General features: G+C 37.8%; 1 protein-coding gene across 11 annotated transcripts in view; it reads left to right on the forward strand.

Annotated features, from left to right (window-relative positions):
- The window catches only part of FAM13A (family with sequence similarity 13 member A), a 363829-nt gene that overhangs the window by 280130 nt on the left and 69925 nt on the right, over positions 1-13774 (forward strand). For 8 of the 11 annotated variants that reach the window (XM_064285550.1, XM_064285551.1, XM_064285553.1 and 5 more), the window contains 2 exons: positions 4929-4970; positions 7809-7988. In XM_064285550.1, coding sequence (XP_064141620.1) covers positions 4929-4970; positions 7809-7988 — 222 coding nt within the window. The remainder of the gene's footprint in view (positions 1-4928; positions 4971-7808; positions 7989-13774) is intronic. The other 3 variants (XM_064285552.1, XM_064285558.1, XM_064285561.1) reach the window with 1 other exon arrangement.

A 13774-nucleotide genomic window follows, 5' to 3' on the forward strand; every position in this document is an offset into this window, starting at 1 on the left:
ATAAAGATAAAAACTATGAGAGAGAATGTAAGACACAAAGGTCAGAGATCAGAATCCTAACCTAAAAATTACAATTGATTCTAAGGAAAAAACATATTAATAGAAGTAGAAATCAAAGTTAATGCATGTCAAGCTAACTGAGAGATTAAAACAAATATTTTTTAAATCAAGAAGTAGAGGCCCGTTTATAAGCATTGGTGCAGGAGCAAAGAAAGTGAATTTCTTGTCTTGCATGGAAGGTAGGGGAGGAGGAGCAGGAGTCAAAAATTACTTTTTAAAATAATTTGGGAAAATGGATGAGAGGCAATTGCTAGCATAATTGTGCGTAGGACCCTATATTCTAAATCCTCTCAGGAGATAAGAGCAAAGACAGAAATCAGAGGAAAAGGAAGCTCTAAAAAAATTATAATGCAACAACACAAAATTAGAACAAATATATCAGCATGGTAGAGGGACATCGAAAAAGAGGAAGACCCTAAACAAGATGGATTGACATAGTGGCTGCAACAGTGGGCTCAAACATAGTAGCGATTGTGAGGATGGTGCAGGACTGGGCAGTGTTTCGTTTGGTTTTATAAAGGGTCTCTGTGAGTCAGAACTGACTTGATGGCACCTAACAACCACAACAATATCAGCATTATGGTAAATGTAAATGGATTAAATTACCTAATAAAAGCTAAGGATACTCAGAAATTGACTCTTGAACTAAATTGTGCTCAAAAGAGGCACACCTAAAACAAAATGGCAGAGAAACGTTAATAATAAGAAGATAGATATGTATATCTGATAAATATGAGCAAAAAGAAAGCAGAGATCGCAGTATCAATACCTGAGCAACTAGAATCAAGGCCGAAAGTATTAGACAGTACAAACCTAGACTTCCTTTACTAAAAATGTATACTGAGGATATAAAAGCTACAAATAAGCATGTGTCAAATAACACAGCATCAAATTATATAAACTCTTAAATTAGCAAGGATAAACAGAAAAGCATGTTTGAAAGTATAGGACTCACCATAAAATTTTATATCTGTAACAAACAAAATTTACAAAATACGTGACATCAGGAATTTGATATCATTAGTAAAGATTTAAATAAATGAGCATATATTTATACACATATTAAACCTTGCACCCTAGAAATAGGGCTCAAGCATTCATGCCACTTTATAAAAATTATTCAGCTATCTCTAGAGGCTTAAAACTATTAGAGACCACTATATGCAATTTTATACTAATAAACGTGAAAATCTAGGTGAAATAAGTAATTTTCTGGAATATATAAATTATGAGAACAAGAAAATTCCATTTGAATCTGTAATACCACTTTTAGTAATATATTCTAATTCTAATGAAATAACTAGTAGTATAGCCAAAAATTTATATAAATAGCATTATTTGAGAATAAGGATTGTGTTTTTATCAAGAATACTCTCCAAAGCTAAACTACATGACATAGAATCAGAGCTGTGCAAATTTGGGTGAGATCTGAAACTTCTCTGAGTCCTGCTTTCTTCCTCTGTAAAATGGTACAGTTTATACTATGAACTATCTTTCATGATGCTGCTTCGTAAAGACCTTGGTCCCTTCTGAATCCGGCTTGAATTTCTGGCAGTTCTGTGTCAATGTACTGCTGCAACTGCTTTTGAATTATCTTCAGCAAAATTCTGTTGCATGTGATATTAATGATATTGTTCGATAATTTCCACATTCTGTTGGATCATCTTTTTTGGAATGGGCACAAATATGAGTCTCTTCCATTCAGGTGGCTAGGTAGCTGTCTTTCAAGTTTTTTGGCATAGATAACTGAGCGCGTCCAGCATTGCATCTGTTTGTTGAAACGTATCAATTCCTGGAGTCTTGTTTTTTGCCAGTTCCTTCAGTGCAGCTTGGACTTACTCCTTCAGTACCGTTGGTTTGTGACCATCTGCTACCTCCTGAAATGGTAGAATGTTGGCCAGTTCTCTTTGGTACAGTGGTTCTGTATTCCTTCCATCTTTTTTGAATGCTTCCTGCATTGTTCAATATTTTGCCCATCAAAAAAAAACAAACCAAACCCAGTGCCGTCAAGTCAATTCCGACTCATAGCGACCCTATAAGACAGAGAAGAACTGTCCCATAGAGTTTCCAAGGAGCGCCTGGCATTTCGTTGTAACACGTTACTTTGTCTTCTCGAGCTGCCCTTCGAAACCTTCTGTTCAGCTCTTTTACTGAATCATTTCTTCCAGTTGCTTAACTACTCTACATTCAAGAGCAAGTTTTAGAGTTTCTTCTGACATACATTTTGGTCTTTTCTTTCCTGTCTTTTTAATGACCTTTTTCTTTCTTCATGTATGATGTTCTTGATGTCATCCCCACAATTCATCTGTTCTTTGGTCATTAGTGTTCAGTGTGTCAAACCTGTTCTTAAGATGGTAGACTAATTGATTGGCTAACTATACTACTGTGTCTGGAATGTTTTTTAGCATCTGGCAGATCCACATCCTTTTGACTCTTCCAGGTTCTCCCTGAAACATTGTTCACGTTGGTCCCTGCTCCCAAAGCCAGAGTTGTATAACTACATTGAGAAATGGGGTACAGGAGTTAATTATACAGTGTTGAATTTACAGAGAGTGAGCCGCAAAGCTTCAAAAGCAGGGACTGCCTGTTCCAGTTAAGGGTAAACAGAACAGCAAAGGATTTATTGTTGGTTATGTAACCTGGGAACCACTATGAATAACAGGCATTGTGAGGCAGAAATGGTTGTAATTAAAAACAAAGTAAAATACCTAAGTCCAGGCCTCTGTATACAAAGATGACTCTAGTGAGTTTTTCCTGTAGTAAGTGATGGATTAAAAGATAGTCTAGTGTAGTGATTAAGAGCTTAAACTCTAGACTAAAACTTTCGGGGTTCAAGTCCCAGCTCAACCACTTTTGGCTCCATAATTGTGGGCAAGTTACTTACCCTCTCCAATCTTTTCATCTGAAAATTACGGAAGACAGTAGTACCTACCTCGCAGGTTATTGTAAACAGTAAATGAGAGGATCTATAGGGTCACTATGAGTAGGAATTGACTCGACGGTACTGAGTTTAGTTTTCTGAGTATGGGTAGTACAAGCAGTTTGTGATGGATTGCTAACCAAAAGATTGGCAGTTTGAACCCATCCAGCAGCACCGTGGAAGAAGAGGCCTGGCAATCTGCTTTCCGTAAAGATTATAGCCAGAAAAACCCCATGGAGCAGTTCTACTCCATAACAAATGTGATCGCCATGAGCTGGGGGCTGATTTGATGGTAACTAACCAAAACAACATGTTCCACAGCGTCTGGAATGCTGTAAATACTCAATAAATGTTAGGGTTTGTAAAAACTGTTTTTATATGATTCTTATATACAGTAACAGGATTTTACGTTGTTTTCCTGGGCTGTAGCTGTGATCTATAGCCATGACAAAGAGCTGCAACTTTTAACTAAAGGAACTTAATGTGGAGCTAAAAGAGCATTTGATGATCGTCTCTGGGATAATGAGTATTATTCTGGGTATGATGGTAGCTGCGGTGGGGAGTACAATAACGGAAAATCATACAATCCCATGAGGCACTTAAATTCTGAATTGAAAGAGATGGAAGAAAAAAACAGCTGATGATGCCAAATCAACATTTTCATATGCTGAAAATTATGTAATATAAATCAGGATATTTGGAATGATCGAAATGTAGCCATCAATATAGGTGATTAACAGTTCTCATTTTCTGTAAGTGTCTTGTAAAAGAGAAGCATTGGAACTATTGGGCAAAACTATAGTTTGATTTGTGCTAAAGATTTTTTAAAATATGCTCAATATTTTATCTTCTTTGTAACCATAGCTATCTTGACTCTTGATTTAGAAGCCAGCTAAGCACTAGAGGGCAGAATGTGCAAAAGTAACAATATTAATACAGTTAAGATAGCTCCCACCCTCAGCCCTCATCGTGGTTACATGCACGTACAGCATAGGCAAGAAAGGAATTTCTGAAGAGTGTAATCAGATAATGCTTTCTAATTTCATCATTCAAATTGATGTTGACAGATTTTTTATGCATTTGTAGATAATTTCAGCTTTAGAGAAAATAGGAAACTAGCAAAAATTCATAAATGCTCAAAAAGGGCTGTAAATTAGATGTTAAGACAAAATATTGTAGAACTTGAGATGTTTTGCATCTTTAGGAATTTACGATGAAAGGGTGGCTTAGAAAAGAAGGTTTAGAAATAGTTACGTGGAAAACAATATCGGTTCCTTGTTCTCTCTTCTCTATGATCCCTGCCCCCTGCGTGTTCAGGGATGAGCCTGAGAAAGATGCTTCTGTCTGCAGGCCTGGGGGTTGGATTTGTGCTGGGGAGATGCAGGGATAGGGAGAGTTGGTGGCAGGAAGGCAGCCAGCAGCTATTACAGTAACCTTTTGGAAAATGAAAAGACCCTGAGCTAGGGCTGTGGTAGCGGATCAGAGGAAGAGACAGTTTTCTGCGGTCGGTTGTGGAATTGCCTGTCACTAAGGAGCCTGGTGGCTCAAGTAGTTTGCAGTCGTCTGCTAACTGAAAGGTTGGTGATTCAAACCCACCCAGGAGCTCCGTGGAAGAAGAGGCCTGGCGATCGGCTTCTGTAAAGATTACAGCCAAGAAAATCCTATGGGTCAGTTCTACTCTGTAACACATGGGGTCCCCTTAAGTCAGGGGCCAACAACAAGAGACACCTTTAAAATGAGAAAAACTCACTGCTCAAGTAACCAGGGCCATCTGTGTTTCTAGAAATAAGTGAAAATCAGCATCCATCAGTAGACAGTTAAACATCACATGAGGGTCACTTGAGGCCTAGCTAATTCCTTCATCCCATGATTCCTTCAAGATGCTTGGTTCATGGTCTCTGACTCCCTGTCTAATCTGAATTTCTTTTTCTTTGCTTCTTTTCCACAGTGCTCATGTGTCACAAGTCAGCAGTGTTTCAACAACTGGAGAGTAAGTTCTTTGGACTTCGTTTTTGCCCTTTGCCATTTGTGAAAGCAGAGAAAAGCAATTCTAATGGCATAGAATAGTGGAAGGTTCAGACACTAAGCAATCAATGATCACTTTTAGAGTAACTTTACACAGAGGGGAGGATTAAATAAGAAGCTCCTATTTGAGCTTTTGTCTGGGTATATGACTAAAGACAGCTCAACCATTTGATAATATGAGCTTTTTGTTTACCTCATAAAAATAACATCAGGGTCAATTAGCATTTGCAATGCTGTCTATGTACTTTGGGAGGTATCTTGCAATGGAGGATACCAGTAAAGGCTGAAGCATTAACTGTGTCCTTACCTCCTATGTCATTAATTTTATTTAGCCTACATTTCTTGAGTGCCTGCAATGCACCAAGCATAGTGTTAGGTATGTAATGGCAAATAAGCCTTGGGCTCTGCCTTCAGAGACTTTACAGTCTAGTAGGAACCCAAAAAGGAAAATAAATTAGTGATGGAGCAAATCCTTTCTCCACAGGGCAGCAGCAGTGCCCTATTAATTATGTCAATCACATGTCTTTTTCCTCCAAAGGCTATCACTTGCACTTGGAATAAAATCTAAACTCCAGTTATCTGCACCTGCCTACCTCTCTGAACTCTTGCTCATTATACTTCAGTCACAGGACCTTTCTGTTCCTGGAATAGGCCAAATTTAACTCCTGCCTTGAGGTCCCTAGGTGATGCAAATGGTTTACACGTATCTACTAACCTAAAAGTTGAAAGTTCAAACCCATCCAGCAACACTGCAGAAGAAGGGCCTGGGGATCTCCTGTGAAGATTACAGCCAAGAAAACCCTATGGAGCACAGTTCTACTCTGTAACACATGGGGAACCATGAGTCACAATTGACTTGACAGCAAGAGGTTCGTTCCTGCCTCAGGGCCTTTGTACTGGCTGTTCCTTAGTCTGGTTAGCACTTTCTTATCACTCACCTCTTTGTTCAAATGTCATCTCATCTGAGAAGCCATTCTTCACTATCCATAGTCACTGTCCATCTTATTATTTTGTAGAGAATATGTCACTATCTGAAATTACATTACTTATTGTCTGTCTTGCCCCACAAGAATGTAAGTTCCATGAAAATAGAGACCTTGTCTGTCATGGTCTTTGTTGTATCCCTAGCCCTTAGATAAAGTGTCTGGCATATATTGGACTTTAAATACATATTTGTTGAATGACTTTAATGAGTAGTGCGTTGCCCAAAGACTTTTCCATTATACCTACTTCTCGTCCTTTCTTGCTGGGACATGTGTAGGCCTTTCTGGAGCATCTTCATCAGCAGGGATCAGCTATATGAGGTGGGGAGGATATGATGTGATAGGGAGGAAGAGAGAAGCAGCAGTAATTGGGATGAATTTGGGTCAAACATGGTGAATTTGGATTTTTTTTTTTTTTTTTTTTTGTCATCTGAGGAAGCAGTTAGAGGGCAGGATTGACCTCACTTAGCTTTATGAATTTTATAGAGATCCCAGACTATGCCAAGATGGAAAGTTCTTGTTTTTTTGTTTCTTGACAGCCTTTCCTTCTTATATGTCCTGTGTAGTTTGGAAAAGTCATAGGATTGGTCTGTATATATATATATATTAATTTACTCATACTCCTCCATACCACTGTTATGTAACCTTGAATCATTTGGGACGTGGAGTCCTAAATATAAAAGTTCTAATGATCAAATTATTAGACTATACTTGCTCATTATCTTAGATATTTTTTATAAAATTTTGAATAAAATTACTATAAGTCTATTGTAAAAATGCATTTGGAAAATCTAAAGTTCTCTCATTTTTTTTAAAAAGTTTAAGTCAGTGCTACTTTTCAGCCTGAACGTTTCAAGTAAAAACACATTTGGAAAATCTAAAGTTCTTTCATTTTTTTTAAAAAGTTTAAGTCAGTGCTACTTTTCAGCCTGAACGTTTCAAGTATATATATATATATATATATATATGTCTTTTTCAAGTGAAGAAAAACCTATTTTGAAAAGTATAAGTTCAGAATTTTCCTTGCCAGATTATTCAGAATTAAATAGTGTGGTGATAAAAGAAGTCTTAAATACATCGAAGGATTATGCAACTTTGAAAATGGTACCACTTCCATCTCATGCACGCTTTTTAGCCCTTTGTGCTTACCTGTTTTCTTCAGGTTGAAAAAAATAAATCTATTCTTACAACTTCAGTAATATATTTTGGAGTGTTTGCGTGAATCTAGCTGCAATTGTATAGGTCACAACCTAATAGAACAGAGTTGAGGAAAGATTATGCCATGCTATTATGAGTAGTAATTGTCCTGATGAGGTTTCATTTTTAATACCATTATTCTCTATGTAATTTATCTTAAAGGGACTCTAAATAGATAATGGGCACCATAAAATTATTTTTGCCAGTTTGCTTTACAAATCAGACTGTCTTCTTCTGCAGAGCTAGGAAGAAATTTGTGCTTGTAAGAATAGGTTCATTATTTTTCTATGAGGAAAAAAAAAGCTTTCTTCATTCTTCTTTATACTAAGCGAATGCCTCCTATAATTGCTGCTGTACTTGCCCTGAGCATTTCAGTAATCCTGGACTCAGGAAGATGGGAAACACAGTTATCAACTTGGTGGAATTTGTTTTGTTTTATTTTTAGCTCATGATAGAAATATTTTAGAGTTTAATGGTTTGTACATTGTCTTTGCTCAACAAGATGTAGTAGATCTCCCATTGGTCCCAATAAAGATATTTTCAAAATTATGAGCACATACATTTAAAGGCAGTCATTGATAAACTTGATTGCTTGATTGACTCTGTATTCTTTTTTTTGCCAGACTCTTAGAAAGAACCATCCGGTCAGCTGTAGAACAGCATCTCTTTGATGTTAATAGCTCAGGAGGTCAAAGTTCAGAGGACTCAGCACCTGGAACATCATCTGCACCTTCTACAGCATCTAGCAGGCAGCGACGACGCCAGTCCAGGGAACAGGAGGAAATTCGACGAGCTAGAGACATGTGAGTTGGCTTTAGTACTTTTTCTTGCTTGAGTTTTCTTTGTCTTCTTTTTTTAAATATACACCTAAACTAGTCAGTGTGTTATAATCACACCTCCTAGCCCTCTCCCACTTCTGTATTTAGGCTAAAACTAAAAGTTTTCGTTTTGGCCATTCAAGGCTTAGTTAACATTTGGGAATTCACAGATGAATTAATAATTATTTCAGTTTCTTCTGTATGTTGGGAATGATGTAGAAAGCAGCCTGTGATTTAACAGCTCTCATAGCTTCCTCAAGAAACCCTGGTGGCATAGTGGTTAAGAGCTACAGCTGTTAACCAAAAAAGTTGGCAGTTTGAATCCACCAGGTGCTCCTTGGAAACTATGGGGCAGTTCTACTCTGTCCTATAGGGTCGCTATGAGTCAGAATTGACTCAACTGCAGTGGGTTTGGTTTTGGTTTTTTATAGCTTCCTCGAGAATATCTTATTCAGAGGGGTCCTGAACCATGGGGGAAGAAGCTACCATGTGCCTCTCCAGGAACAAAGTTGATTTTTCCCGTTAGACAACATTGAGTTGGTCAGCTTAGGAACCAGCATATTTCCGTAGTATATTGACCAGATTAAGTATTAGCTTATCACTATAATACTCTGACTGTTGGCTACATTTTAGAATAAGAAAGGTTGAATTTAACTCTAGTCAAAAGAAGTGCTTAAGTTCTTTCTTAAAGAAGAATTTTAAGATTTCTAGCATAGAGAGCTTTATTCTTCATTTTAAAGGATTTGATGAAATATAGATAAGCAGTTACCACTCATATTATTTAATAATCATGGCTTAAATTACCAAGGAAAATAATTATATATAATGGACTGTAGTCATATCATATTTTTCTGAAAAGTTCCAAGTTTATTTTTATCTACCTTAGCATTTAATCTTCATAAAGTTACTGTTTTGACCTCTTTATTAAATATCAAAGACTAAACCAGACCGTAACCCCCCTCATTCTTTTTCACCTGGACTTTTCATCTACATCAAAATCTTCATGAAAAAAAGGAAATTTCTTTTGCTTGAAGATATAAAAAATAAATAGTATAAATAAGTTCCATGCTGCATATCATTTAGATGTTTAAACGCTATATTAACAAATGTAATTATAAAAATAAAGCAGTATCAGTGATATAACCAACCAATTTTTTAAGTAGCTTATGTAGCAGTTTTTAAAAAAATTTGTCTTGGAGCTGGCAGCTAGGAGAGGGAGTTGCAATATTCCATTTAGAAAACAGAAAAAATTATAACAGAGGAGATATTTACATTTAAAATTAGCTACCAAATGAGCTGTACAGAAGGTTTTTAGTGAGTATAATTAGTTTGTTTACTGCCTATACTGTGTTATACAGCAAGTACAAATTATTCGTTGAACATGGATCTTGTCCTCTGCCTCAAATAGTCTGTGGCAACATTTTACATTTTTAAAATATCCTTTGTGTGTCAGGACATCCTGCTTTCCACATACTTTGGCCAGACGGACAGCAAGTAAAGGTTGGAAATGGTAGTGAGCATGATAGAACAAAGATTGACCTGGTGGTGGTGATGCTGGCTTTTAGGGCCAGGGAGGGAAGACAGGCGGTGGGAGAGGGGGAATAAAAAGTAGACAAGCACTAAACAGGGCAGAGAAATAAAAAACATAGGATAACCTCTCCTGCAGAATTTAAATATAAAGAGTTTCCGAAGTCCAGGGATGTTACTAGTGTAAATTATCTTTATTATTTTTTATTGGCAACATCGGGAACAAAAGGAATGGAGAATGGCAGAGACGAATCATCTAAAGACTGACCGTGGAACTCTAGCTGTTCCCTTAATTTTTCTGCACCACTATGTCCACTGCTTTATAAGACGCTGATTCTTGTCAAATGCTTAGCTGTGCATGAAGTGAGGGAATCTTGGGGGTACAAACTATATATAGTTGCAGTAACTTGCAAACAATCTTGGCTTACTCTTGATTTTTGGTACATGGTTTAAGCATTTAGAAGTCTCTTTCAAAAGTTCCTTGTTAGCGTCATCCCCCTATTCTTCTCCTACCCTATGCTCTGGGTCGCTATCCTGTTTCGATATTCCTCCTTCTTCAACCCCTAGCTCGTACCGAGCTGATTCTCTGATCTCTACGTCTGTAGAAGGGCAAGTTCCTTATCTCTCAGGGCCCCAGATCTACCATTTTGCCTGACTCAACTTTGACTGTAAGTCAGTTACCCTTTCCTCCAAGCCCTTCTCCCCTTGCCTTAATTCAGGGTATCCTTATCCTTTTACTCACCTTCCTTGATCCAAGACTCTCATTCCAGTCTTGTCACTTTCCAGCTCTATTCTTTTCCTTCTGCTCACCTCCATGCTTTTAAGACTTTTCTAGCAGGCTGATTATTCCAATGTGTCCACTTTAGTTTCAGATCCCTCTCTTAACCACTCCCCTTTCAATGACTTCAGAAGCCCCCATGAATGTCCTCTCCATTATGTCCTGAGGAGATTATCACAGTATAAGAAGGCTAAGAATCACTGTTATAGGCTATAGTAGATATTCATGTTTTTCTTGATATATGATTGTAGTGTAATGAATTACTTCATACGGCCCTTCTAGCTGTGGTGTTTGTGATTCATACTCAATGATTGAGTGGGATTATGCAAATAAGGTGTATGGAACCTCTAATGGTTGAGGTTATGTGTCAGCTCAACTAGGCCATGGTTCCCAATATTGTATGGTTATCCTCCATTTTATGTGTTGTGGATCCTGACCTCTACATGTTGATGATGCAGAACTGGTGTAGGGCATGTCTTGGGTTGAAGGCTTGCAGGAGGGTATGGCTCAAGCCCCACCCTTACTCAAGTTACACCCTCCCCTGGGGTGTGGCCCTTATCAAGGATATGCGTGTAAGTCCTGGTGGAGCTCTCTCTCTCTCTCTCTGCATCTGGATCCTGCGTCAGGTTGTGATCAATTGACCTCCGGTTCTTGGGACTTGAGCCAGAGGCTTGCTGTCTTGCCTGCTGATTCTGGCATTCGCTGGCCTCCATCATCTGACCTGATTCGCCAGTTTCCGCAGCCTTGTGAGCCAGCAGCCTGTGGTCTGAACTGCCGGTGTGGGTTGTCAGCCTCTGCAGCCCCGTGGGTCAGGAGAAGCCTATGCGTGACCCAGAGATTTGGGACTTGCCAGCCTGCACCACCGCGTGAGCCATTTCCTTTATACGGTTTATGAGTTCTTTGAGAAGTTGCAGTGAATTGTAGAACCAAAGATAAGAGGGAGAGTACTGAGGGAAGAGGGAGTGGTTGATGTTAGAGATGATGGAATGGTATAGCATTTTGGAAAAGTTGGACATTTAGGACATCTTTAACCTCCCGTTCATAGGAACCAGTTTTGTGCTGGTCCTTGTAAAAGAAATTATTTGTTTAATGCTTGTATATAATTGATTCAGTTATCTAAAATTTTAGTCAGACTTTGCTTTAAAAAAAGAAAAGGTTAAACTAAAGTATGTTGTATTCTACTCAAAATTATTAGCTCTACAGAATGGTTAAAAATGTTTCGAAAAGTAGAAATCCATTTGTATTATCTATTATTTTGCCTCTAAAACTTGGAAATGCAACCAACTAAAAAATAGCCTTGAAGCCAATGATGAGTTTATTTCAAGGAGAGATTAAAGAGCCAGTACAATCTCTGCTAAAGTTATCATGGCAGTACAAACCTAGCCTAAGGCTATAAATACTTTATTTTGTTGCAAATGATTTGTTATTTATCTAAACAATCCTATGATTTTAGATATTCAAATTGAGGCACAGAGACATTAAATTCTCTGACGTCATTTAATGTCATTTAGCTGGATTCAGACTAGAGCAATTTGACTGTAGAGCCAGGTCTCCTAACCACTGAAAGACCTGGCCCGCAGAGAACTTAGTCAAGTCCTAGTAGGAGAAACAGACCAATCAATCACTAACAGGGCTATGTGAAACCGTAAAAATGACGGTGCAAGCCAAAACTGTGCAAAGTGATCTTAATCAGTAGGAAAAGTCACGATTGTTCCATGGCCTTTAAAATTTTTTGTCAAAACTTTAAAAATTCTTACTGTCCTTTATAAATGAATAGGAAAATGAAAAAAGCATAAAATTATTTCATAACTGTAGCTTAAAACATTAGAAACATTGAGAATTAAAGTGTTTTATTTCTTTGTAAAAAACTTATCAATAGTTTGAACAGTGTTTGCCTTCATTTTATTCTGTGACTTATGATATGGAATGAGCATCTTTTCTATGCCTTGGCAAATTGTCATACTCCTTTTTAAGTATGGATCAGCTACCAGCCTTTTATCCTTTGCACTTTCAATGTTGTGACATGTCTCTGAGAATTTTTTAAATGTGAAGTGACACTTCCTCTGGGACCTCTTCATCCATTTCATCATAGTCCCTTTCCTCACTTAGGTCAGTAAACTTGCCTTCATTGAGTTCCTCTGACTGTCTGTCTAGAGTCACTTTAATAGCAGCTGTGTCAACATTCCCACAGTCAGCTTTTTCTTCCATAATTCCATTTGCATTACATTTGAATTTTACTTCCAGAGTTACAGCTTTTTTCTTCTTTGCTGCACTCTAATATTTGTTGAGTAATTCCTTCTTCTGATTATTCCTTTTTGAAAAATGTCATGTGACTTGATCAGTGGAAGACAAAGAGGTAACACAAGTACACACTTTGCTGTACTGAATAGCAGAGGGGCAGTAACCAATCACTGACAGACTTGAAAGGAGTGACATGATTGGTCACTGATCATAGTACACATCTTTTATTTATGTACTGATTTCTGTACTAAAGGGCTAACAGTAACGTCTGTTCTTTATGCAATTACTCATAGTTAATACAGAGTGATAACTGCAATTCAAACCATGGTGTTGGGAGATTGGTGTTATTTAAGTAACCCATGGTAACTGAAATCTGTGCGTATCAGAACTGTGCAAAGGAAGCACTGCCTGTATATGCAAGATAAAAGGTAGCATAGAGGAAGGAGTGTTTAACACCCAGGGGAGGGAGGCACTATCAAGGGTTCTTTGGGGAATTGATGTCTGAGGTGGGTTTCAAATTATGAAATAGTATTTTACCAAGCAGACAGATAAGGAGGATTGTTACAGGTAGAGAGGCAAGCATATACAAACCTGTGGCTATGGAGTCAATTCCAACTCAGCAATCCTATAGGACAGGGTAGAATTGCCCCTTAGGGTTTCCAAGGAGCAGCTGGTAGATTCGAACTGCTGAGCAAGCATATACAAACCTGTGGCTATGGAGTCAATTCCAACTCAGCAATCCTATAAGACAGGGTAGAATTGCCCCTTAGGGTTTCCAAGGAGCAGCTGGTAGATTCGAACTGCTGAGCTTTCCGTTAGCGGCTGAGCTCTTAACTATTGTGCCACCAGAACTCCAGCATATACAAAGTCATGGTTAAATCAATTGCAAAAGCAACGTTTTTTAGACCATCAAGTAAGTTTTATTTTGGACTGGGTATTATGTTTGATGATGGCATTGCGGCTAAATAAGAAAATGGCCATATTTTTCGAGATGTATTTTGACATGGGATAAAATGACATGGCGGCTGGAATTTGCTTTAAAGTGTTTAAGCAAAGAAAAGAAAACAAGGAAACTCTGAAACTAAAGGCAGAAAGTTGATGGTTATTAAAGAGATGATAGGTACTTTTTTTTTAGGTACACACTCTTCTCTATTTTATGTCTGAAATTTTTCATAATAACATGTTTTCTAAAAAATTAAAAGAATAAACTGGAAGAATGAAGCAA

Source organism: Loxodonta africana, chromosome 5 (assembly GCF_030014295.1).
Source record: "Loxodonta africana isolate mLoxAfr1 chromosome 5, mLoxAfr1.hap2, whole genome shotgun sequence".
In the NCBI taxonomy this organism is placed as follows: Eukaryota; Metazoa; Chordata; class Mammalia; order Proboscidea; family Elephantidae; genus Loxodonta; species Loxodonta africana.